This window comes from Coturnix japonica, chromosome Z, assembly GCF_001577835.2.
Source record: "Coturnix japonica isolate 7356 chromosome Z, Coturnix japonica 2.1, whole genome shotgun sequence".
Taxonomy (NCBI): Eukaryota; Metazoa; Chordata; class Aves; order Galliformes; family Phasianidae; genus Coturnix; species Coturnix japonica.
This window is the reverse complement of record NC_029547.1, coordinates 7,148,061-7,172,932: the sequence shown is the minus strand read 5'-3', so window position 1 is coordinate 7,172,932 and position 24,872 is coordinate 7,148,061. Positions and strand designations below refer to the sequence as shown.

Here is a 24,872-nt window from a genome sequence, read left to right as displayed (position 1 = left end):
CATGCTCAACCAACCTGGTGGCCTTCTATGATGTTGTCACCAGCTGGGTGGGTTGGGGGAGAGTGGATGTAGTCAACCTTGATTTCAGCAAGGCACTTGATACTGTCTCCCACGACATCCTTATAACAAAGCTGAGGAAGTGTGGGATAGATGAGTGGACAATGCGGTGGGTTGAGAACTGGCTGACTGGCAGAGCACAGAGAATCATCATTAGCGGTGCAGAGTCCAGTTGGAGACCTGTAGCTAGCGGTGTTACGGTGCTGGGTCCAATTTTGTTCAGCATGTTCATCAATGACCTTGACAAGAGGATAGTGACCACCCTCAGCAAGATTGCTGATTATAAGAAGTTGGGAGGATTGGCTGACACACCTGAAGGCTGTGCTGCCATTCAGCGAGACCTGGACAGGCTGGAGACCTGGGCATTAAGAAATCAGATGAGGTTTAACAAAAGCAAGTGTAGAGTCTTGCACCTGGGTAGAAATAATTGCATGCACCAGTAAAGATTGGGGGATGACCTGATGGAGAGGAGCTCTGCTGAGAGGGACCTGGGCGTCCTGGTGGATGACAGGTTGGCCATGAGCCAGCAGTGTGCCTTTGCAGCCAAAAAGGCCAATGGCATTATGGGGTGCATTAAAAAGAGCGTGTCCAGCAGGTCGAGGGAGGTCATCCTCCCTCTCTACTCTGCCCTGTTAAGGCCTCAACTGGAATACTGTGTCCAGTTCTGGGCTCCCCAGTACAAAAAAGATAGAGATCTCATGGAGAGAGTTCAACAGAAGGCCACAAAGATGGTGAAGGGCCTGGAGCATCTCCCCTATGAAGAAAGGCTAAGTGAACTGGGTCTGTTTAGCCTTAAGAAAAGAAAACTGAGAGGGGACCTGATCCAAGTCTCTAAATATCTGAGGTATGGGAGGCAAAGTGGTGAGGTCAGACTCTTTTCAGCAGTGTATGGAGACAGGGCAAGGGGAAACGGCCAGAAACTGGAGCGTAGGAAGTTCCGCACGAGTATGCGCAAGAAGTTCTTTACGGTAAGGGTGATGGAGCACTGAAACAGGCTGCCCAGGGCGTTGTGGAGTATCTGGAGATATTCAAGACCTGCCTGGACACAACCAAGTGGGGTTGGACTTGATGATCTCTGGAAGTCCCTTCCAATCCCTACGATTCTGTGGTTCCGCAATTCTGTGAGTGCAACCATCCAGCCAATTCCACATCCAGCCAGTGGTTCGTCCATCAAATCTATTTTTCTCCAATTTGGCAACCATGGTGTCATGCAGGACAGCATCAAATGCTTTGCACGAGTCCATGTAGATGACTAGCTCAAATCAAAGGTTCAACTCGCTCAGTGTCTTATATCTCACACTGTCTACTGCATATCATGATAAGAGAGGAAGAATGTGCCAAGTATATAACAGTTTCCCAAACACTCATCTTGCCTCTGAACAAATCTGCTTTAAGACTTTAAACCATGGCTGAAATTCTCAAAGCAGGATAAGGAGCTTGGACATGTATGTCCAGCCAATTGTAGTAGAAGATACTTAAAAGACATTAAATAGCTCTGAAAATGTCAGCGGGTGGTGTTAACCTGGCTTCAAAAGCAGGTATCGTTTTCTACACCGTGGCAAACATCTATCTGGCTGTGTGTATGTTCTTCCATTTTCATTTCTTGAGGAATATGCAATCTGTTTAATTCTGTGGTTGTGAAGTATGATTATATCCCTCACATTGAATAAATTAGTGAGAACTGTTGTAGGTAAATGGATGGTTGAAGTGGGTGATCTTGCAGGTCTTTTCCAACTTTGGTGATTCTGTGATTTTAAATGATACCAGCGCCCAGATGAAAATGATTGTGATTTCAGAAAACAAACCAACCTGATCTCAGGCTCTGCCGTCTGCCTTCATCAGAATCTTTGGGTATCAGGTTCCCTTTCAAAGAGAAGTGAATGGCTGTTTGATCTATATTGCTTATTGGCTTGTAAGCTCGTTCCTATAAAAATGAAAAAACAATACAATCAGCATGGTGAAATATATTTTTAAGCCAGAAATACTGTTTGGCCTAAATTGCTAAAGCTAATAAGTCCCATACTGATAAAATGTTTGCTGTTAACATTTTTACACTGAGTTTCTTCAGCAGTTATTTATATCTCAAGACACTGAAAGTCATGCATTAAAAATACAAGGAAAAGAAGTGAGAACATGAAACCTCAGGCTCTCCAAAACGACCATAGAAAGGGAGTTTAAATATAATTCTAGTACATCTCTATTGCACAGCACTCCATAAAAGACTTCAGTGTTCTATTGTGCTGAGATACCTGAATGAGCTGTCATTCCTATATGAGAGCAGCACCACACAGAGAGAGCAGCTCTGATTTGGAAACAGTACAAGCTCTTAGCACTGTGCTCAGGCTTATAAGCACTACACTAATTCAGCTATCTGAAGCTAATTTTATTGGCACTTGCTTGAAGGTCACCGTACAGAGCAGTCATGCACTCAGGTTCAAACTACATATTAAGACATAGAGCTACGCCTAAAAGCAATCAGAAGTAACTGCAGAGCACAGATGCTTCAGTAGTTTCCTTCTAAAAATATGAATGCTTCCTGTATCCATGAGAGCATAGTATTGAGCCCACTTCACTCACTGTGGAGGACTTGAAGATATGGACTGCTTGTCACCTGCTTCTATCCCATAAAGATGGAAAACATCAACACCCAAGTAGAGGAGAAAGATACCCCACTAGCTTCCAGAAGACTGGAATTTTTCTGGTGATGTAGTGTAATGGTTGTCAGACTGTTTAGAGTAATGCAGAGATGAGACAAGCTCAGGTCTATTTCACCTGCTTGTCTGTTCCCTGCCTAAAGCTGGCATTAATCCGAGCCAGAGCTGGAAGAGCTGTCCCTAGGGACTCTCATTTCTTTCAGGAGGTGCAACCCTTCTGAGGGAGCGGGGGGAGGCAGAGCCACCCTTCCCCTTTGCCCCTGCCTATGCTGCTCATAGTAAATGGTAGCTGGAGAAAGCCTCTCTGGGGTAATGCAGCATACACAGACATATGAAGGTGTGACTCTTGGATGTTTCCTGGCAGTATTTGATGCACCCTCCCCTGGTCACTCCTACTCATCATTAATAGAGCCCTTGTCACTGATTTCATAAAACATATTCCTGATTTTTTCTGTATTTTTTTAATGCAAACAACTGAATCTAGATCTAAGGATACTGAGGCATAACTGCTTATAGACCAAATAGACGACTGCCTTTTATCCTCTAATACTTCCTCTAGAAAGTATTGCCAGTAAATATGCAAAAGATGAAGCCGTATAAAAATAAATCACCTGATAGGAGGAAATAAAAAGAAAACTCAGAAACAGTTAATTGCAAAAAAACCTCATTCTTGTTTTAGTGGTCATTCCACACTTACTTTAAAGTTGTATCTGACGATATTCTTTGGAGCATGTGGATTATTTGCTGTCAGAACACGTGTAATTTCCTTTTTTAATTCCTTTGGAAGAGAAACAAAATAGCATCATAAAGAAAACTTCACTGTTATTACAAAATAGAACACACAAAGATCACCAGGTTCTTTATACTCAGTTCTAAGATGTTTGCTGCAAGTACATTGCTTGTAGTTTTAGCCTCCACGAGAACAGTGGTGTGAGTCAAGGTAGCTGAGAGCGGCATCAAGAACAAAATCATCTTGCTTCCTATTGTAACACTCTGGTGGGTTTCTTGGAATTCTTTAGTCATCACGTTAATTTTTGTCTAAGCTGTGGTAGCACTTGAGAAAAGCTAGCTGCATTTGTATGGCAAAAATGACAAACCTTTGTCTTGAAGTACACACATTCTATAAATCCAGTAAACACTCAACACAGTAGCAGTTCTTGCAAACTCAACCAGTTCAAACAAAAAGTAGTACTGGTGTCAACAGATTTTACTGCTTGAGGAGGAGGAAGTATGCGTAGCTTCCTTTTGAGAGCTGTTTGGAGGACAGGAAGCAACACTATGGTTTTATACAGCCATTAGAAAAGAGAAAAATAATGTTAGAAGGGTGATTGAAGGCATTAACCAAGAGGGCAAGAAATGGCCTTAAAACAAAAGGACCCCCTCTATGTATGACTCCGTGAGTCAAACTCACTCGGGCTCCTGAAAAGCAGGGTTAGCACCGGTGTCTTCCTTATCTGAGGGAGGACTTGGCCCCATTCCCCTCCTGGATCAATTCCATATAGATTTACTTTGCCTCAAACCCAGAGCTGTTTCAAAGCACATTCTCCCCACTTTCCTGCTGAAAGCCATTTTAGTTTGTGCTCCAGACACTGTACATTAACAGCTATTAGTCTTACTCTTGCAGAAGTTCCTCCAGAAAAAATAGAAAAAGGAAAAAAAGAAGGGGAGGAAAAAAAAAAAAGGGTAAGAGGTAGGCTTCAGTTTATGGAATTTTGTACACCTCTCATGACAAGAACAGACACTGTTTTGTACTCACGGCTTCAGTCAGTTCCAGCTGACCTAGAGGTCTGACCGCAGTTGACTCATCCACTCCTTCTCCACCTTCAGTGGCTGTATCTTCATCCTAGCACAGGGAAAGGAAGTCAATTCAAACACCAGGAATGTGATTGGTTTTCTCACTCACAGAGGCACTTCTGTATGAATGGTGCAAAGACCACCAGCATTTCCCTGTTCATCTTTGCAGAGAACAGACCAGATAGCCCCAAATTTGTAAGTACTTGGCAACAATAGTTCAATGGGTTGGAGGAGATCCTGTCTGGAGGTAATTCCAGACCCATTATAAAACAGGAGCAATTTCAATAACAAAACTCAAGAAACTCCACTTGAATTTCAGTTCAAAAGTTGACAGTTGTTTCTTTTGACCACATAATTACCCAAATAACCCATACTTAAACACTATTCAAAGGCATAATTTAAGTACTTTTAATAACTTCTAAAGTGTTATAAGCTACATTTAGAAATTAGATTAAGATATTAAGCTGCTAGGATGTGACTTCTGGATGAATGCTGTTTTTTTGCAAAGTCCAGCAGCTCTGCATGCCTACAGTGGTGAAAGCTGCTCTCCTGGGGCTGGGCTAGGGTTGATATCATGATATGGTATCATTAATAGGAAACGGATCACAGAAGGGATGAATTTCAATTACTGGTCATTACAGATAAACTGCTAGAACATGAGGTTGCTGATTATGGTATTTAACTGCTCAGCATAAAGTTTCTCCCTCAGTCTGAAATGTGTAATGAGTTGTTTTAAAATAAATCAATCACTTTTTTAAATACAGGTCTCTCTGGTCTATTAAACTTTATAGCCATATGGAGCTGCCAATTAATCCAGGGTGTAAGTGAAGGCTGTTTGCAAGACCTAGCAAAGCAGAGCACCACAAAAGTTAAAAGCACAGTGATGTGTAAAAGCATGCAGTGCCTTAAAGTAACTGAGAATTTTGCATATGCCAGAAGCCAGGGAAGTTCACAGGCTGCAACCTTTTTCTTCTAAGGGTAAAGGAAGCCAAAATGAAACAAGCTAGAAGGAAGGTCAGGCTCCTCAATTCTCAGAAGACTATGAGGGCAGAACAGTTGTCTGTGATTTAATGCTACCCACATGAACACCTGCTTGTAGGACATTTATCATACACAACTCAATGCCACTTAGTTCAGAGCTGTTATTTTTCTAGTGACGAAGATAAAAATAGTGTTGGGTTTTCTGTGTTTCTTTCATTTTTTATTTGAAAGTCAATAACCTTCCTCTTTAAGAGACTAAAAAGGGGGGAAAATAACAGGACTATAATTTACTCTAAGAAGGTAAAACACTGTTTGTCACAAGGTCTCTTTAAAAGCATGTAAATTGTCCTTCCCCCATTCATACCAATGGCGATAAACCATCTACATCAGCTTGTGTTCTGTCTCTATAAAAGAAGAAGGTAGATTAAGGTTGTTATTCTAAGCACTTATCTGCCTGCCAGTGAAAGAATTATCAGGAGGTCCACAGTCAAAAAGTTAACACTGTTTTCTCTAATGCTTGTATTCCTATGTTAATAAATGAATCTGGAATATGTTTTGAATTTTCCAACCAGAGCAGGCAGTTTTCTCACAGCCTTTGTCAGCTTATAGTTTGGAATTTATATCACATACTTAAAAAGAAAAACAAAAAAAAGTTTTCATTTTGCAGCTTACCAAAACTCTGCCTTTTTTCCAGCTTCCATTTTTATTCTACCTTGCTAGTGTAATTCCCTTTTCAGTGGAATATTCTAGAGCTACCCCTTACTGTTAGATCAATTGGAATGTTACTAACACCATAAAAGAAAATCATTGTTCAGGCAGAATCTAGTTTGCATCTCATAGACAAAGAAGAAAAAATGACAATTTAAAACTCCCAGATTTGTGATCTTACCCGTTTTTTAAGTGAAAGCCTCGGTTGTCCAGCCTTTCCTCCTTGAGGTCCACTTTGGCTCTGAAGTGAGAACAGACCCAACATAAAACTTCACAACACTGTGTTCCCCAATTTAACTGGAGTAGAATATCATTTTAATGTGCTTGCTAAGGTTTGCTGCAATGGCATGTTTCAAAAGCCAGATATACCAGTACTTTTTTCTAAGTGTTGTCTGAATGAAAGGTAGCCACAGTCAAAATATAAGTTCAACAGAATGGAGAAATGCAGTGCCTTATCTGTGGTTCACATTTATGTCACACACACCACGTTCTAGCTCCTCACTCAGATACACCAGAAAGACCAACTTGCCCCAAATGCTTGCCTGCCACAGTGAGGTCATAGATAGAAGGTTAGTACCTACGAAGAGAGGATTACTGAAAAAAAACATGGAAAACTGATCAATAACTGGGAAGTTAAGCACCAACAACCTCCTTGAGCAAATCACAGCAAAGAAAAATTTTAAGATAGGCTTTAAGGAGAACAAGACAGTTGTTTTCAGGGAGCTTATACTGCAGTTCTAAAGGAGGTTGCCCAGAGGTTAAGAAAAAATGCAAGGACAACGGTGACAAAGATTTGTGAAGACTACAGAAAGCAGAAGAGGAAATGAAAGATCCTTTTGAGAAGATGCTGAGAGACAGATGAGATGGAGAACTCAGAAAGCAAAGAATGAGGCTACTGTATTTTAAGAGGAAAACTGATAAACAAAGGAGAAGACATCAGAGATATTGACAAGAACAGTTTAAGGATGGACCCAGGTAACATCAGATGGGACTGGTGAGAAAAGCAGAGTTTCTGCTTGGAAAAAGCATTTGATTTTGTTACCCAGAAGGAAATACTAGAGAAGAAGGAACAAAAACAAAGAGGTGGAGGGGTAAGCTCCCATGTGTTTATTGATTTTCTTTAGAAGAACATAAGAGTATACCTCTTAGCTCAGTTCAAAGGTCCAGCCAGCCTCAAGGGGATTTCTGAATCTGAAATATTATCTTTTTTGTTTCATATCAGTGAACCATTTTCTCCACAAACTTACTCAGGCACTTTGGAATCCATGCTCACTTCTAGCACGGACAACACCCTACATCAAGGACTTGTACAAGCCTTGCTAATGGGAGCATGGATGTGTATATGCAAAGAACCACTGCTTGCTGTTGAAGCCTGCTAGTTGCTGTTTTGATCTGGTTTTCTCAGTTCTCTAGCTGGAAAGCCTTGTTTTACATTATCTTTGTTTAATCCTCTTTTCTGTATTTCTTATTGATAAATTGAAAAGCATGAGATGCTGCACAGATTCCTAGGCTCCTCTCATGATTCCTCTTCATTATAAAGAATAAATATTTGCTTCTGTTTCTTATGTATTAAAAAATTAAGTACCTGTAATCACTTTCACACAGAATCTCCGAGTCTTACTTCTAAAGTCCCATTACTTATTAAGATGTGGCAAGACATTTCCAAGAAGGAAAGTATTCTCAGATGAGATTAGGTGAATCAGAGGTGAGAGACTGTGCCTTCCAGTATTGTTTCCCATCATACAAGCTGTTACTAACAAAGTGTGATTATTTTTATTCCAGAAAATGTACACTAAAAGCAATGAAAAATTAGAGGACCGATACATTTCTATGCTTAGAAAACATGCCTTACTTTAAAATACAAATTACTATTAGTCAAATGGACTCACACAAAAAGAAGAAAAATCAGAAAAATAATTATGACATTTACGTTAAAAACCCCCATTGGGGTGATAGCAGAGAGCCCAGGAGCCTTGGCATCACAGCCATCACAGCCCCTACTCAAACCACTGGATAACACAGACAGCCTGCTTCCCCCAAGACACTGCTCAGCAACAGAGCTTCCTGTTCTGCAAGGAAGATATTACATGTGAAATAGATGTGATAAAAGCAACATAATTTAAAACAGAGCTTCAGAGCAGAATATTATTTAGATCTGAATCAAAAACAAACTCTTAATTCTAAAGAGGAAACAAAGCCTATTCACTATTACCCTTTGTAAATGAGCATATAAAAGCATTTATCCTGCTGTAAAGGCATTGACGAGGCAATCTGAGGGTAATTGGTTTTGGCAGTTGCACACATTTCAATTAACATACTCTAAAGAGCCACAAGTGAATAAATATCTGGAACCGTATTAAAATCCAAAAGTGACATTGAAGAGAGCTGGGATTTGATTCCAGTATCTGGAAGGAGCACAGACCCTACCCTACTCCCCACACAGTGTAGAATTTTGAAGGACAGAGTGTGAGCTCAGGTATCAAAAAGGCAGCAATAACCCAGCACAGCACAGAAGTGAGGAACATTGTAGGAAAATGAACAGCAGCAAAACCCAAAGCTCTGTGAAAAAAAGGCACAGATCACCACTGTAACAGGGCAGACTGCAAATCTTGTCTTCTTGCTGTCATTCTCCCACTCTAACTTCTCTGAATACCTCAGCTCAGGAATGTCCTTCCTGATGGGGCTGTGCATGCCTGTAGCTCAGCTCTGTAATATGGGATTGTCATTGCTAGCAACGTGCTCTGGGCTTTGTACTGAGATTGCAGAGCCTCAGGACTGAAGCTGGTTGGCTGGTTGTCTGAACTCTTGGCCCACAACAAGTATGACCCTGGAAGCAGAGAAAGAGAACAAGGCAAACAGGAGCACAAGTACAGGATGATTCATGATGGGGCACGGAATTGGCACTGGATACTCCACAGCTGCAAACAGTTCACCATTGGTCAGCTGAAGAAATGCAGACCTGCAGGCCTGGGCACAGATGGTTTTAGGGATAACAAAAGGTAACTTATGGTTGGACTAGATGATCTTCTAGGTCTTTTCCAACCTTGGTAATTCTGTGATTCTGTGAAAAGCAAGCAAGCAAACAAACAAACAAAAACACCAGGATCACAGAATGGCTTAGCTTAAAAGGGGAATCTAAAAGTTGAAAAACATCACACATTGTAACTTCAGGTGCAATGTTGAACAATACACCAGCAAGGGTGTTAAAGGAGTGTTAGTTAACATAGAAAGAAACCTCAGTCAGGTCCTAGAATGAGGAAGAAGAAACTATCAACATGGACATCTTATTCTTCCCAGTGAAGGACACAGATGCCAACATCTCTCCACCCTGTTCCCAAAGATCAGTGACAGCAAAATGAAGCTGTCAACCTTGGAACCCAAGGACCAGGAGAGGTGAGTACACCACCAGAAAAGGGGCATCAAACTATGAAGCTTGCATGCAAGAATTTTAACTACATTATTAATATTGTTATGAACAGAAATATTCTGACCATCCACATGGTGCCTGAGGCAGCTTGCTGGGTGTCCTACTAGCAGCTAAGCTGAGTTCCCCTCAGAAAGGGGCAAGGACAGTACTGGCAGGACAGTTATAAACCACACCTCTTATCTCTGGTATCTTGAACCACAAAACACATCACCACCACCCCAAGACCTAATAATACCTCATGACTACTTGGCTATCACACAGATACAAAGCCAAGTGCTGCACACTACGGACACAACTAACACAGAGAGCCAGTCTGACAAGAAATCTGAATGTAGAATTTGTTGGATATACTGGATTACAGGCACAGAATATTCTACAGAAGCCAATACAAAAAGCAGAAGGCAGCATTTAGGAGCAAAACATCATTCCTGCAGGGATGCGTGACAACAGCCCATGCTGGCAAAGTGCCCGAGGCAATGCAAGGTTCATGTCCAAATACCTGAAATTGCTGCAATCCAGCTGGAAAGGTGACACAGATAGAGGATACGTGACAAGGTGCTAAAATTTTGGTAATATGTGCACCACGGAGGATGCACTAAAACTGACAGATCTGCTTAAAACTGTTAAAAGAAGTAGGTGAGAACAAAATTGGGTCAGCCAAGAATAAAAACCATTTTACATTTTACCACCTCCAATTCAGACAATAGCACGAAGTCTAGCTGTGCCAGTTGCTAGAAAAGGCAGATGTTTTCATTGTTGTGCCTGCGCTTGGTCCTTTTGTTAATTCTTTCACAAGCTCCAGCTTCTGTAGAGCTTTCCCAAACCAGCACATTGTTCTTCCCTCATATCTTTTCTTAAAAACCTTCTGTCACGCTAGCTGTAAAGAGCTCTCAGCAGCACCCAGGTAGCTGGTGTCTTGCCCACCCACAGCTGAGAATGATGACCACTGTTTCTTCATCGTTCTGCTACTCTCTCAATCTGTTACACATAGCTGTTATTTAAACTGTAAATCCTTTTGTGCTGACAGCTATTTCTCTCTTCCACATAACACAGTGTTTGTACAAGGGAAAGGTCACATAATGCATTTGGACACATAAATAATAAAATAGAACTGTGAATCAGCTTAATCAGATATTTGCCAGCAAGGTGCTGATTACGGGGGCTGGCCTTCACATACATATCTCTAAAATTCAAGCACATTTTGCTATTATATAATGAGCTACAGAAATAAATAAGAAAGTTAGCATGCTATTTATTAAGACCTCAAGAGAAGTGTTTCAGAAGCATGAAAATGCAAGAATAAGGTTGCTGGGCAACCTTCAATTCATCCCATTGGGCACAAGTATGACACATGGCTTAACTGCACAATCACACACCTTTTTTTTTTATACTTTCCCTGCCTCACTTAAGCTCTCCCAGTGCAGAATATGGCAGAGTTGAGACAACAAGTTGCTATAAGTATTTTGGTTTATGTTGCTCAGCAACTAGTCAAACACTCAGCAAAGAACACTCAAATCCAAACAGCTAAATTTTAGCTAATTCTGTATAAAGTGGAGACAGCCTTGCCACCGAAAGCATCATAAGCCTTCATAAATCTTCTAATTAAATTCCTTTAATAATTGTTAAATTCCATTCTAACTAATAAGAAGAGGAGTGTGAATAATTATGTGGAATTTATATTAGGGAAAAAGAGACGTTGTTGCTAGGGAAATCAAGAGCAGATAGATGGGACAAAATAGTTGCAAGGATTTTCTTACCTTCAGATCATCATCATAACTCAGAGCACTGAAAAATGCCAAAGTGTGAACTCCTGCATGTTGAAATTGTTTCACTCTAATGACCATCCTGTGTTAAATAAATTGACTGATTATTGTAGTTCCCACTCTGAAAAGGCAGTAGAAGCCCATAACAGTCATAATGCCTAAATTAAGTATATATATAAGACTCAGGTGACTCTTATTTTCCAGGGCTATGTCAGATGTCAAATATGCTGTAAGACAAATCAACTGTGCTACAGTAAAGACACAGTAATCTAACAGGATGATACAACTGAAGAGAAGAAACAGCTGAAAACTGATGCTTTAAATGCCACCTAATCTTCCTTCTCCTTGCTACAGCTCCCTCTACTGCAGACAAGCCACCAAGAGATGGAAACAGGCAGAATCAAGTCTTCAGCAGGAAGTTTTCCTGTTGCTGACCTCTCCAGAAAGCATTTCAAACTCTTTTTAGGTAGAGTGCTTCAACTGACTCCAAGTGAAATTCCTCTAAATAATTTTAAGTATAAAATAAGAAATCTATACTAAGAACAAACGAATTGTCACTTTCCAAGGCACATAGCTGTATATCAAAGAAGCACTTTCAGGCTGGCATTTAGGAAATGCTGTCCTCTCTATCTGTATCCCTGAAACATGTAATGGGAGTTTTATGAAGTTCTGCCCTAAACACTTTGGAATTAATGCACTTCCAGCCTGGATAGAAATGAAGAAAATAAAGAAAGATACACAACCATCCATTCAAGCCTCATAGATCTTGCTCATTCTATCCACAATGATTACTACTCTCTCCTTCTGTTAGTGATGTGATAGCCACTCATTGCTGATCTTAGACTCATCCACATTGTATATAAAATGGACAGAACAATGGATACCTGCCTTCTTGATTCAATAGCAAAAGCTCTGAAGCTTTTTACAAGTCATCTGGTTTCTAGACGTCCAGTTCTTTTTTAACAGACGTTTTGTAAGGACCTGCTTCTTAATTATTTCACCCTACGCTGCATTAAACCTCTGAATTGTCAGTGGCAATGCTGATGGTAAATAAATTACCCCGCTGTCAAAGAAAGAAGAGATTTAATTTCATGAGCAAGTGTTCATTTAAGAACCAGGTCAAACCCTCCAGTCACGACTGCAGAAATCCCTCTGGAAAAATGTCTGTACTGCTCACATGCTGACCCAAGGCCTGCCCTGATTGATTAGGTAGGAGACACAACCACGCTACCATGAGTGCTGTCCTCCTCTCAGGACAAGGCTCCTTGCTTCAGCCTTTGCTGAGTGGTTCAGCTTAGACCACTTCTTCCACACCAGCTCTTCCAACTGGCATGGTGAGGAGCCAGGCACACCACTATACAATAACTCCTTGAGTAACATGAAATTTCTCCTCATTCTTAAATAACAGAGTGGGTTGAGCACATCTGTATTTGCAGATCCTGCCTAAAAACACCAAAGAACTCAGCAGGGATGATGGAGGTTCGTTACACTACAAAACTGTACAGTCAGTTCATATTAAGCAAATCTTCCAAAGGCTGCAAATTGATTACCTATTAATGAAAAGCTCATTGTGGAACGATGACAAACCCAGACTAAATATTTTTTAAGATTTTAAAGAGATATTCTGGCAGCCTTTCTGCTCCCCACGCCAGCTGTCTTCAGAAGACAATCAGACTGCAAGGCTGAGCAATCACAGAACACTCCTGCTAAGGTTACTTTATCTTCCTGAGCACGGACATCATCATTACCGCTTCCTCTGGAGCTCAGCAAATAGGTTAACAAGTCATAGGGGAAAAAAAGAACAGAGTTGTTTGTAGGATTCCGAAGGGGAAGAGGGAGAGTCATTACAAGCAGTGGACTTGAATTTACTGTAAAACCATTTAATAATAATCTCCTGCTAGCTTTCTCTTCTTGTTTTCAGTATTAGCAGTCTCCTTAGTGAAATACCGCTTGGCAAAATGAGCAGAGGAGTAAGGCACAAAAACAAAGCCAAGGGAAGCAAAACAACTCGTGGCCTGCCCTGCAGCATACGTCCATTTACCTCATTAGGGACGCCAATTTAAGTGCTATTTGCCAAGACATTTTAAAACGACACCAAACCAAGTGTTTATTTGATACTACATGAATGGTTTAATGCATGTTCAAGAGCCCACAAGAACCTTACAGGCCTGTGCTGGCAAAACGTATGTGTCTGCTATCTGCATTTGGGAGGGGGGGGCTCTGTCTCTCCTTGGCAACTTGCTGAGCAGCAAAGAATCTGCTGACATGCCAGTGTGAACAGGCCAGTGTGTCAAGTGTAAGGAGGAATGCCTTGCTGTCCAAATTCAGAAGTTTTCTTAACAGGGCACAAGTTGCCTCTTTCTGACAGCAGTGTTGACCCTTTGTGGCAATCTAGCAAGTCCAGTTTTATCTACTGTAAATGAAAAATATGCAGTGTCAGCTAAGAAGCCATAGGCAAATCTGTGGGCTCAGCCGTGGAAGTACACAGCACCACACAGCAGCTCCACTGCTCAGACAAAGCAGAGATGAGCTACAAAACAAGGAACTTGAACTCTGGATCCAGCACAGTCAATACCTCCAACAGCATACCTGACAGCCATGGTTAAAATAACTGTTTTTATGAATATTCAGCACCCAGGACCACGCACAGGACTGACACCATGCTAATCGCTTGCAGTCCCATGCTTTATCAACAACGTTCTGCAGGCTCTTGTACATGCCAATCAGGTCTGTATTTTTAAAACATTATACTTCTTCAGAGCATCCTGTATGTCATACTCAGGATCTCCTTTTCAAGAGAGCTGAGAACCTGATTCTTCCACCCATCTCAGCCCAATTCGAAACACCGTCCAATGCCCTTCCATATGCTGCACTTTCTCAAAATGCTGTGGGTCTCAGTTGTGTGGAAGAAATTTCTGATCTGAAAGAAAGGATGTTAGCAAAGTGTACAGAATACAAAAGTCTTATTATTTACAATGCTGCATTGTAAACACATAGATCGAAGCATACTGGAATGTTTCTTATTAATACCCACAAATATACCAAAGTCTAAACAATGCTTCTAATTAAGGTTCAAGTCGCATCAAATGATTTGTTTTAAATCCACTTCATCTACTGCCTTCATCTCTGACAGCCAATGAGCTTTTGGCATATTTTCATCCAAGGGTATGGAGACTCCACCCCCCCAAAAAAAACACATAAAAACATCAGGTGGCTGGAGACTAACCGGAGGCTGAAGTCACTGGGATGAAGAGACAGAAGAATGAAATAAAGCAAGAAACTGATGGAGGAGGAGAGAGAAAATAAAAGACAGGCACAGAAGAAGGACAGGCAACCACCACCTCTGAGGGAAAGAAAAAGAACTAATCACAAAGCACTTGAAGAGCACACGGCCATGAAAAGAAAGAGAGGGTGGAAGTGACACATGATAAAGGAAAGAAACAGATAATGTTCGGTAACTACCTGAACTTTGGGAACAATCTCAGGGAGAAAATTTTCAAAGGGAAAGCAGTCAACAAAAAAATCCTGCGAGCACAGCAGAACAAAGCAACACGTAGAAAATAGATCAGAGGAACGAAAAGCACAGGGACAGGTGAAAAGAGCATAGTGCTAGAAGAGAATTTGCAATGAAAGAGACAAGAATGGAAAGACTGGAAATTATGCTCAGTAGAAAAAAGAGTCTCAAAGGCAAGTAGCTGGCTTGTTCATTGCCTCGCTGTGAACATTAGCGGAGAGTAGGCGTGTGTCTGAGACAGAAGTGCAGTTATTTTCAAAACAGAATTTCTTGGCAAGAATTGAGATCTAGACCTTGACTCACCAGTTAATTTTATAGTAGCCATCAGGCCTCAGTAAATCAGGCCCCGATGGTGCAGTGAGTAGTGCAGAGGCACAGCCATCCATGCTGTGACTCTCACTGCCCCTGTGTTGTGGGCTTGATTTTAAATCAATGGAAATAAGACAGAAGATTCTGGGCTGCAGAGCCAGCTCGTGATCCACACAGTTCCTCCAAGGCTAGAAAGTTCTTGTAGAAGAAAGTACATGGAACAGCAACAACCACAAGGCAAATGTAGAAAAGGAAATCCAGGGCAGGTTAAAATTATTTTTCTTTTCAATTATGGTAATGAAAGTTAAGTGAAAAGCCATAAATACAAACTTTAAACAGTTCATGATGTTTCAGGAACATTAAAGTGAACCGAACACCTTTACAGAACATTAATTAAGCTTTTCAAGTAACACATGAATGAAAATTTAGACATTTCAAAATCTTTGGGGTAAAGCTTACTCAAAATGTTTGAAAATGCTTATATAGAAATTCTGAAACTAAGAGAAACTGGCATGTGCAAGTATTTAATCCCAAGTTTAGTTTATATCATTATTATTAACACTTGGTTTTACAGTCTCGCATAAACATCTTTATTATCAAGGACTGAATGAAGTCTTGGGTTCTGAATTCCTGTACTTTGTGAACTTTTTAAAGCCTCTGTAACTAAACAACTGTACTTCTTAGTAGACGCATTAAGAAAACTGCAGTGATCCTCTCTCTCGCTTTTTTCAGCTCCAAAGCCCAGAAGCCCTCTTAGTATGTGCAGAAAAAATGCAGTGGCTCCAAAGACATCAAGCCTATGAAGAACCACCTCAGTACTTCTGAGTTTCACGCTCCAGTCCTCAGCCACAGGAGCTTGCAGGTCTGATCTAGCCCTGCTACCTTTAGCTGACTCAAGCTTCGTAAATTGTATAGATCTACACAGACTATATACAGCCATTGTGTAGACAAACCATAGTACAGATCAGTCACTCTTGAATAAACAAGTTACTTGACCATAAAGAAGTCTAGATGAGGAAAGCGAAGCAATGGTTTCTGTTCCTTGGTTGTTGTATGTACACTGCTGCCCTCAGGACTTGGATCACGGAGGCTTGTCTGGGGATTTCAGATACCACTTCACAGCTTTGAATACTTTCATCTGTCCGTCTTTTGCCTTCACCTGTCCTCGTCAGTTACAGTTTGCTGGCAAACAGTCTGGACTGAGGAAGCAGGCTGCTTGTTCTGGGTTGCTTCTGGATTACCTATGCTGACCTCCAGAGATCAAATAACATTGGGACTGATCAAAGCCCGTGATGAGAAAGGTTTTAGCTGCAAGATTGCCTCCTGATTTTAAGTCAAGTACATGAGATCCAGCAGTGAAGGTACCTGAGCCCTTCCTCCTGTAAGGCAGAATTTGTGTGCAGCCTCCCATGCCAATGCAGAGCCTGAAGCAGGCAGTAAGGTCAATGGGCAGACATCCACCCAGACTGCTGATCCTACAACAGGGTTAGGGCCTTAACAGTTCAGAGACAATCTCATTTCATTGCCTGAACTGCGAGAACAAAGAGTAAAACAAAATGAAACTGACAAAAGCTACTTATAGCATGTAAATACATACATATATATATATATATATATATATATATATATATATATATATAAAAATTAATTTTTAAAATCAGACTTCAACCTGCTAGTTCTGTCTTTGAAAGGATCTCAGTGGGAGAATCTCATGACCTAACCTAGGAGGGAACTCTATCCCCTGAACAGACCATCCTTCAAATCTCTCCAATTTAGAGATAAAAAGGTGGTGGGGGGCCATGTCAAAGGCCTTGCACAAGTCCAGGTGGACCTCATAGGTTGCCTCAGTGCACTGATGCCCGCTGTGGACACAGGCCCTTCCTTACCTGCCGCTGCTTGTCAGCCGCCTTGGCCGGCATAGCTGTGCGTGTCGTTACCCCGCACGGCCACGCACCGCCAACCGCCTCCGCCCGGACGGAAGTTGATAGCGGCAGCCGTGGCAACGCGGCGGAAGCGGCAGGGGACTATTTGTACCCCGTCCCCGCTGTTGGAGGCGCGGAGTGGTACATCCTACAGGCGGCGCTGCGGCTGGGTGCTCCGACATGGGGCCACGCCTCCCGTGATATGCAAAGACAGGGGCGGGCCGACGGCGCCGGACCCGGAAGCGGCGCGGCTGAGTCACCGCGGTGTGGAGCGGCGGCGATGAGGCAGCAGCTGTGGAGGGCGGCGGCGGCAGCAGGAGCGTCCTGAGGAGCCGAGCAGCCCCGGCAGCGCCTGCAGCACCGCGGCCTGGAGCACCGCGGCCTTCCCGCCCGCCCCCGCCGCCACCATGATGGAGGAGATAGACCGGTTCCAGGTGCCCGCCGTGCGCGCCGAGATGCAGCCGCTGGTGAGGGGCGGGCGGGGCCGAGCCGTGCCCGGGAGCCGCCGCTTCTCCTCTATGAGAGGGGGCTGGGAACGGCGGGGGTGGGGGGGCGTTATATAACAGCCGTACCTCAGCGACCGGCACGGGCGGGGGCTGCTGTGTCACGGCCGGGGGGTGAGGGGCGGGATGGATTAGGAGGGGTGGGTGTCCGTCGGTGCTCACGTAAAGTTGTGCATCTCAAAAATAAATCCTGTGTCGGTACGAGCTGATTTTATTGTTATTTATTTATATATTTATTTATTTTTCCAAGGGATGGTCTTTGTGATTTATTTATTTATTTATTTATTTATTTCCGGGATGTTTTGTACCTTGGTTATGCTCAGACGGTGAGCGAGATGATGGGAAATGTTGGCACAATGGGTGCGATGCGCCTCGGGGGCTGCTCCGGTAGCAGCGCTATATGGGAAGCGCCGCTCCTCGCCTGGAGCCGCTGTGCCGGGGGCTCGTTGTGCTGTGCTGTGCTGTGCTGTTCCCCAGCCCCTCGAATAGCCCTTCTGTGCCATTGTCCGTTTTCCCATCGAGGGGTTGGCTCCTTCGCGTGTGCTTCTTTATGCTCTCCGTTCTATATATGCTTCATTGTAACCCGAGACTTGTAGAAATGTGTTTCACCTTTTGGTGTTGGAAAGCAGCCAGAACCCCCCATCCCCGGGATACTGATTCCCTTTGGTTACCTGGATGAGCCAATTCAACCCCAGCACCTGGTGGTGCAGCGTAGAATGTTTGGGGAGGTGTAGGACCCTTCATGAAATACGTGTGTGGATCCTCCTGACGGCAGGTTGGGGTGGGTCACTGGCAGGTCAGCATTAGCGTTTAGTCTGCTGAAACATCAGAGTGTTGGCAGCTTGTGTTGGTGTTCCTTGGTCTCTTGTTGCATCTGGTAAAACACCGAGAACAAAGCAAATGCCTTGTGAACAGAAGGACCCTTCCTACGAAGGTCTGCAAACTTCAGAGTGCTAACAAAAATGCATTTCTTGTTTCTTGCAATGGAACTTGACATGATTTTTTTAGTTTTGTTTCTTTTTGTGGTTATTTTTTGGCTCTTTAGCTGTAGCTTTCATGGCAGGGAAGAAAACTGTCTGTGCAAAGTGGGCTTGTTGCATGCCCTACTTTGTCCAGCAGAAGATATGGCAAGGGTGGCCCTTATTATTCCTGTTGGTGTGGTAGTGAGAAAGTTTGGTAAATCTGCTGTCAGACCAAAAGAAGAACAACAACAAACACACAAACAGAAAAACAAACAAAGGTAGGTTGGCACATCACACATCAGTGATAGTAAGTTTAAGTAGGTTTCCATTCCTCTCTTCAGCAACCAACGATTTGGAAAATGTCACAAGGAGATTTCATGTATTTCTTAAAAGAAGACACATTCAAAGAGGTTTTCTTCCTGTTCTTCAGAATTTTGGTTGATTTCTAAATAAGGGTGCTCATAGTGAAAACTGGTGCATGTGAGGGTCAGCTGCAGTGAGTGGGTGCTGTGACATTCTTCCATGTGCCTGGAAATGCTGGTAATAGCCTCAGACATGTGACAGGCTGAGCCTGGTGTAGCATTTTCAGTGGCTTCGTCTGCCTTGTAGCTCTTGGTTGGTAACTTGCAAGCAGGGATTGTTTCTTGTGAGAAGCAAGAAGTTTGGGATTTGGCTGTAGTTGGCTATTCTTCTTTGCTCAGGTAACTCAGCTCTGCCCGATGCTGCTGCTTCATTGTATGGTGGTTAGTTCTCCTTACTGTATCTCTATCCAGTGTTGAAGGCTGAAGGACTCTGGCTGAGATGTGTTTCCCCCATCCAAAGGGCTGAAATAGAAGCTAGTTTTCCAGGTCTTACCTGAAAGCCAGGTTTCTTCAGAATTAATAAATATATACAGCTGGTAAATGCTTAAGGAAAACCATGTTTGAATGTAGTCTGAAGCCATTCTAAGCCCATAAACATCCAGACCATCCCCTGATATGTTATTGATCAGTTATCCATAAGGGGTGTGACAGTGTTGACAAATTTGGTGAAAACATTTCCATGTTTTTTATTGTTTGGTTCTTCAGTTTCTGGCTTTTCCACTGGGGAAGAACACTGTCTATTCAAGCTGATGTGCACTTGTTGCATACCCTACTAACTGAGTGTATTTTTGTCAAGCAAAGGTACAGTGAGATACTCAGAAGTGTTTGGGGTAGTTGTCTGTAGGAGTCTCAAGGTGAGGCTTGGACCAGATGGCCTCCAGAGGTCCCACCAACCTCAGGCTCTGCAGTTCCCCTGACTTTCCCGTCGATTGCAGTGATGTGAAGCTACAAAGGTGGGCAGTCATTTCCCTCCCCCTTTTCAGTCTATTTGAATAAGCATTACTGAGTCACACAGACTGTCCTGATTCTGCTTCAGCCCTACAAATGTTTTATGGGAACTGCTGTACTCTAATGTCAACCTATGGAAAAGTGCATTGTGGGTCTTAATGGGGGAGTTGCTGCAGGTAGATGGGCAGGATGGCTGACAGACCCTGACTAAATATTGGCAGGTCATATGATGAGATGAAGCCCAGTGTTTCTCATCTTTGCAAGACATACTGCTCTGCATATTTTGAGATTGTGGTACAATGTTCCATGAGAATAGGGCGGTCCTGATTCCAGATTCCTATCCTGGAGACTGGTGGCTCTTGGCTTCTGCCTCCAAAATAGCTCCCTCTTCAAATTAACAGAAACTAATTTACCTGGAGTCTTGTTCACTTCTAACAATTCAGTATCAGATCTTATCTTTCAACATGGTATAAGCTCAACTGTGGAAACTCTTCCAATTATTTTCAGTTTCACAGAATCACCAAGGTTGTAAAAGACCTCCAAGATAATCCACTCCAGCCATCCATTTACCACCAATATTTCCCCACTAAACCATGTCCCGTAGTACAACATCTAAACATTTCTTGAGCACAGGTTGGATCTCTGTCTGGTCAGAATTCTGTACTCACAAGAAAGGTGCTCCCCAGTAGCTGCTGTGTAGCAAGTTATTTTCAGATAAAATCAGTTTCCAGCATGGCTGAGATGTGTAATGTGGTGATGCCTCAAACTCAGCATTTCTGCAGCACTCGCACAATGAGGATGATGTGGAGGAAGAGCATTAAATACCTCTGAAATTGGAATGAAGAAGCCTGGAATTATTTGTAGACTTATCTTACGTGCTCTTCTCGTAACGTGGAAGTGCACAGTTGCTGTTCATAACATGAAAATGCAAGTAGAGTAAAAGTGCATTTGCCCACATGGCATCAGTGTGACTTTTCCTAAAGTAAGCACCTGCCAAAGCACAGCAGCTTCAGGAGAGATTTCCTGCAAACTGCTGAGACTTTGGCTTCATTTGTGAAAGTGGCACCTGGAACACAGTTTTAATTTCCCAGTTCTCTTGAGATCCCAGCTCACTTGGAAACCTCTTTTCAGACTAATAGGGCTGATGGTTCTTATATGGTGTTCTGAACTCTTATGGTTTGGTTGGTTGCTTGGGCTGGCAGCTTGAGTTCTGATTACTGAGGTAACCAAAGGATTTTTACTAACCACATCCTGCAGCAACACTGTTGGATTCCCAGCCAAAATGCCAAGTCTGTGCTGGTCCTGGAGGTATGCTTATTTAATGTGTTCTTAATTTTTGAAAATATTGACTGTCTCCTGCTAGGGAAGTTATGCTGTGTATTAAGATTTATTTTATTTTCTTACTGGAAATAGAAAAGCAAGAGTTACTAATAAGAAAAATGAAAGGTTATGCCTGTAGGGCTTAGAAATAGTCTGTTAAATGTAACGTTAGGTCTCCAGTGCAGCTAGACAAGAAACTCATCTTTCTAGAAGGAAAAGCCTTCTAAAATGAAAATGTCATTCCTATGTATATTCATTGTAACATAGCCAGGGGCTTACACAGCTATATGTTCTGTAAATGCCTGCTGTACGTGATACTTGTAATGGCCCATTACTATGAGTCCTGAAATAGAAATATTCCAGAGGAGCTCCTTTTAGTTATGCAACCTGTTTTGATGTGCAGCAATGTCGTTTATAGCAGCAGTCTTAGAAACAATCTCCCGGAGTACTTTTATTCTGTTGTGGTTGTTCCCACGTATTGTATCAGGCTTATGATTCAGAGGTATAGGAGCAATTTCATTCTTCCCCCAATCCAGGGTAGAACTGGAGCAGCCATTCTAGTGCAGGCTCTCAAATGACTGTAATGAGGGTGATCTGTTAGGGTGCCGGAGCTCCGACTCTCTGGGCTGCTTCCTCTTTTCCACTGCTTCGCACAAACTCTCAAATGTAGTTGTTCTGTCAGTCAGAGATCCTTTTCTTAGTGAAGAGAAGTGTTAAAAGGGAGGTGCTGTGAACTTAACAGAGAATTAAACCTGCACAGTCTCTTGGGATTCTTCCATACTTCCCAGGAGCTCATTAGCTGTACCTTGATAGTAATATCTACTGTGACACCAACTTCTGGCGCAGAAATTACTGTATATTCTCTCTGCCACTCGTGATGGCAGGTCAGTAAGGAATCAGACAAGATGAGCACAATTCTAGGGCAAGAGAGGAAAGCAGTGCATGCCTTTACTTCTGCAGCTTTCATTCAAAGAAAGCTCTCAGCTCACCCACAAGACTGCAGAGCACATGTACCCTTGCTCAATCTGTATCGTCCTTGCTGTCAAATTGAAGACTGAACTTGATAAGAAAACATGAGGGGACCACATCAGTACCTTTGCCTGTGGGTGGGAGGTGAAGTAGGGAGCAGACTAAAGGCATAGCTGGGAGTCAGTCACACAGTGGTGTGCCTGTTTTCTTACGGACACTTTAAGACCTTGGCTGGAGCAGTTGTCTTTCTGCTTCTATGCAGATCAATTACCTGTCACTTTCCACAGTCAGTCTGCCAGAATGTGTCTACACTTTCCCCTCACGTTGCACACACCATGCATCTTCTGTGGGGCTTTGCACCATTTTGGATATAAGGTCCAAGTGGAATTATTCTGTACCTGTCACTAAAATTGGCATCTTAGTAGATGCAGCCAATCACAACTCGTAAATCAATGGGTTTCAGCTCTGACCCTGTGTAGATGTCCTGACCATTATTCTTCTTTCTGAGATTTGAATTGTAATCTTTTTTGTTGAATGGTGTCCCTTCTTGAGTATACAATAAAAAACAACTATTTTCTTCTCGACTTTGACCCCAGGGACAATGAGCTGCAGTAAATGAAATTGTAGGTGGAAATTTTCTTCAGTTCTGAAGAGAAGCTTTGAGGGAATCTGCTTGGCTTTGGGAAATGTCCACCATCAATTCACAGGATTGTGAGGCTTGTTGCTTCTTTGGGAAGATACGCTCTCTGAAATACTTGTGGCATATAGTGGTTATGTCTTAATTGCTTTTACTAAGTTAGTGGCAAAGTCCTCTTAGTTGTGGACTAAGAGAAGTTTGTCATTTTCAGTAATAAAGCTCAAGGTCAGAAGCAGTGGAGAAGACCACTGACACTCTTAAAGACAAATGAGTGAAATGCAGTTTCTTCACCCTACTGTGTCAGACCTTATTTTCTGTCCCAAAGGGAAAGTGAGGAGCATTATTTCTTATGTCTTAAAGCTGTTCAGCAGTACTGGCAAGCTGTCTAGTGAAGATGTGTCTTCTGCCTGTGAGCAGGTTATTTTGCTATTTCCTTCCCTGAACTTAGTAAGTTCTACTGCATATGAGCAGCTTTATTACAGAGGTTGTCATGCTTACTGTCTAGAGTTGGTGGACAAAAGACTTAAGAAGGCTGTAAGGTAGGTCAAGTCTTCAGGCAGTAGTGACCATGGAATTAGTGTTGAAACCTGTAACCCAGCACTGTAACCCTGCTGGACCACAGCTTTTAGAGTTGGCGTGCTGTGCCAAAGGACACAGTTCTAGCCTTTCTTGTCATTTATTTGGAGATCACCTTGCTTGCACACTTCTCTGAGGTTCTTACAGAAAATACTATTGTATCCTTTCTGTCTCTCTTTTGGTTTTTGGTGTTCAGAGCCATTAGACAGGAGTCCTTTCCCCACAGGCACAATACAGGATCTCATCTCATGCTTGTCTGACACTTTTTCTTTTGTTATCTTTTCAGTATCCTTCTTGATAAGATTCATTAATATGAGCAACTGACCTTTTGGGTCTGTAGTGTTCAGTCTAATAAATCCTACAGACAGTCTCTTTTCCTAAGAACCCAGCACAGCAGTAGTATTCTAATGATCATCATTTTTCTCTGTCTTGTGCATTTTACTGATTACATGGGAATGTAGGTTGGTGATTTAGTACACTTGTATTCTAATAAAGTAAGTATTTACTATGTCTTGTCTGAGGTTTTGTTTGGCTGCAGCCCTGGGTGCGAAAGGAAATCTCTTCCTCATTCTCAAAGATAAGACCCCTCCATGTTTAGAGCCAAGCTAGTTCCAGGAGCACAGCTTCTTGGAGCATCTCAGAGGAGACTTTGCATAAATTCAAAATTCATTAACATCACAGGGAATTAATAGCAGTCCACAGTGATAGCAATAAGGTTTTCATGCTGTCACATGGGAGAGATGAATGTCATGGTCAAGGCAGACACATTACATAATACTTCATGCATGACCTTCTGAAGTGTGTTGGACCTCTGAGATTTTATTCTTTTATTATTTCAGACTTGTTATTTGGATTAGCAGGCTGGAGGTAGTTGCGCTTCTTGTCTAAAATTGTATTTCAGGCTGTGATCTTAATTGATAAACATGACAAATCCTCTGGTTTTTGAAGGCTGAAGTCAGTTTATCCTTTTTTATTATGCAAAGGTGCTTTCTCTTGGTCATTACTATTATATGGGGCTTAATTCTGTTGATTGCCAATGATGTTGTTGAGCAGTGTCATCTTAACTGGTTAATCAAATTCACTTAAATGGCATCACTTAAATAATGCCATTTGGTAACTGCAGAACTCTTTATCCTGAATTTTCTTTTGGAATAACTACCAAGATGTGTCATAGTGGAATTTTGTAAATGGATGTCTGTCTGCCTTCAGAGACCAGGCTGCTTCTCTGGCAGATTGCAGTGTTTCATCTCCTGTGTTGCAGTATGCTGAAAGCCGTTAGGGATCTGCTGCTGCCACCCGCATCCTCTCAAACTCTAAAAGACTTGCACACATGGAAATGTCACGTTCTTCTCAGTTTACTAAGAGCTGTGTCACTGCTTTATATCTGTGGGTCAGACTTTTAAGAAGTTGCTGGTTGTCTGTCTCTTCCAGAGTTTCCAGGTAAGTTTTACTGACCCTCAGATGAT

At 42.3% G+C, this 24,872-nt stretch overlaps 2 protein-coding genes across 6 annotated transcripts in view; one reads left to right on the top strand and one right to left on the bottom strand.

The window, feature by feature from the left end:
• Positions 1 to 17,236, bottom strand: part of DNAI1 (dynein axonemal intermediate chain 1) — a 135,807-nt gene extending 118,571 nt beyond the window's left edge. Inside the window, exons 1-5 of one of the 2 annotated variants that reach the window (XM_015848293.2) lie at positions 17,094 to 17,236; positions 6,376 to 6,435; positions 4,468 to 4,554; positions 3,409 to 3,489; positions 1,867 to 1,981 (exon numbers count right to left, since the gene is read on the bottom strand). In XM_015848293.2, coding sequence (XP_015703779.1) covers positions 1,867 to 1,981; positions 3,409 to 3,489; positions 4,468 to 4,554; positions 6,376 to 6,435; positions 17,094 to 17,126 — 376 coding nt within the window. In that variant the 5' untranslated portion in view covers positions 17,127 to 17,236. The remainder of the gene's footprint in view (positions 1 to 1,866; positions 1,982 to 3,408; positions 3,490 to 4,467; positions 4,555 to 6,375; positions 6,436 to 17,093) is intronic. The other variant, XM_015848294.2, reaches the window with a different exon arrangement.
• Positions 17,237 to 17,368: 132 nt separating this feature from the next.
• Positions 17,369 to 24,872, top strand: part of FAM219A (family with sequence similarity 219 member A) — a 74,990-nt gene continuing 67,486 nt past the window's right edge. The window contains exon 1 of one of the 4 annotated variants that reach the window (XM_015848301.2): positions 17,369 to 17,563. In XM_015848301.2, coding sequence (XP_015703787.1) covers positions 17,537 to 17,563 — 27 coding nt within the window. In that variant the 5' untranslated portion in view covers positions 17,369 to 17,536. Of the gene's footprint in view, positions 17,597 to 24,872 lie in introns of all 4 variants that reach the window. The other 3 variants (XM_015848300.2, XM_015848298.2, XM_015848297.2) reach the window with 3 other exon arrangements.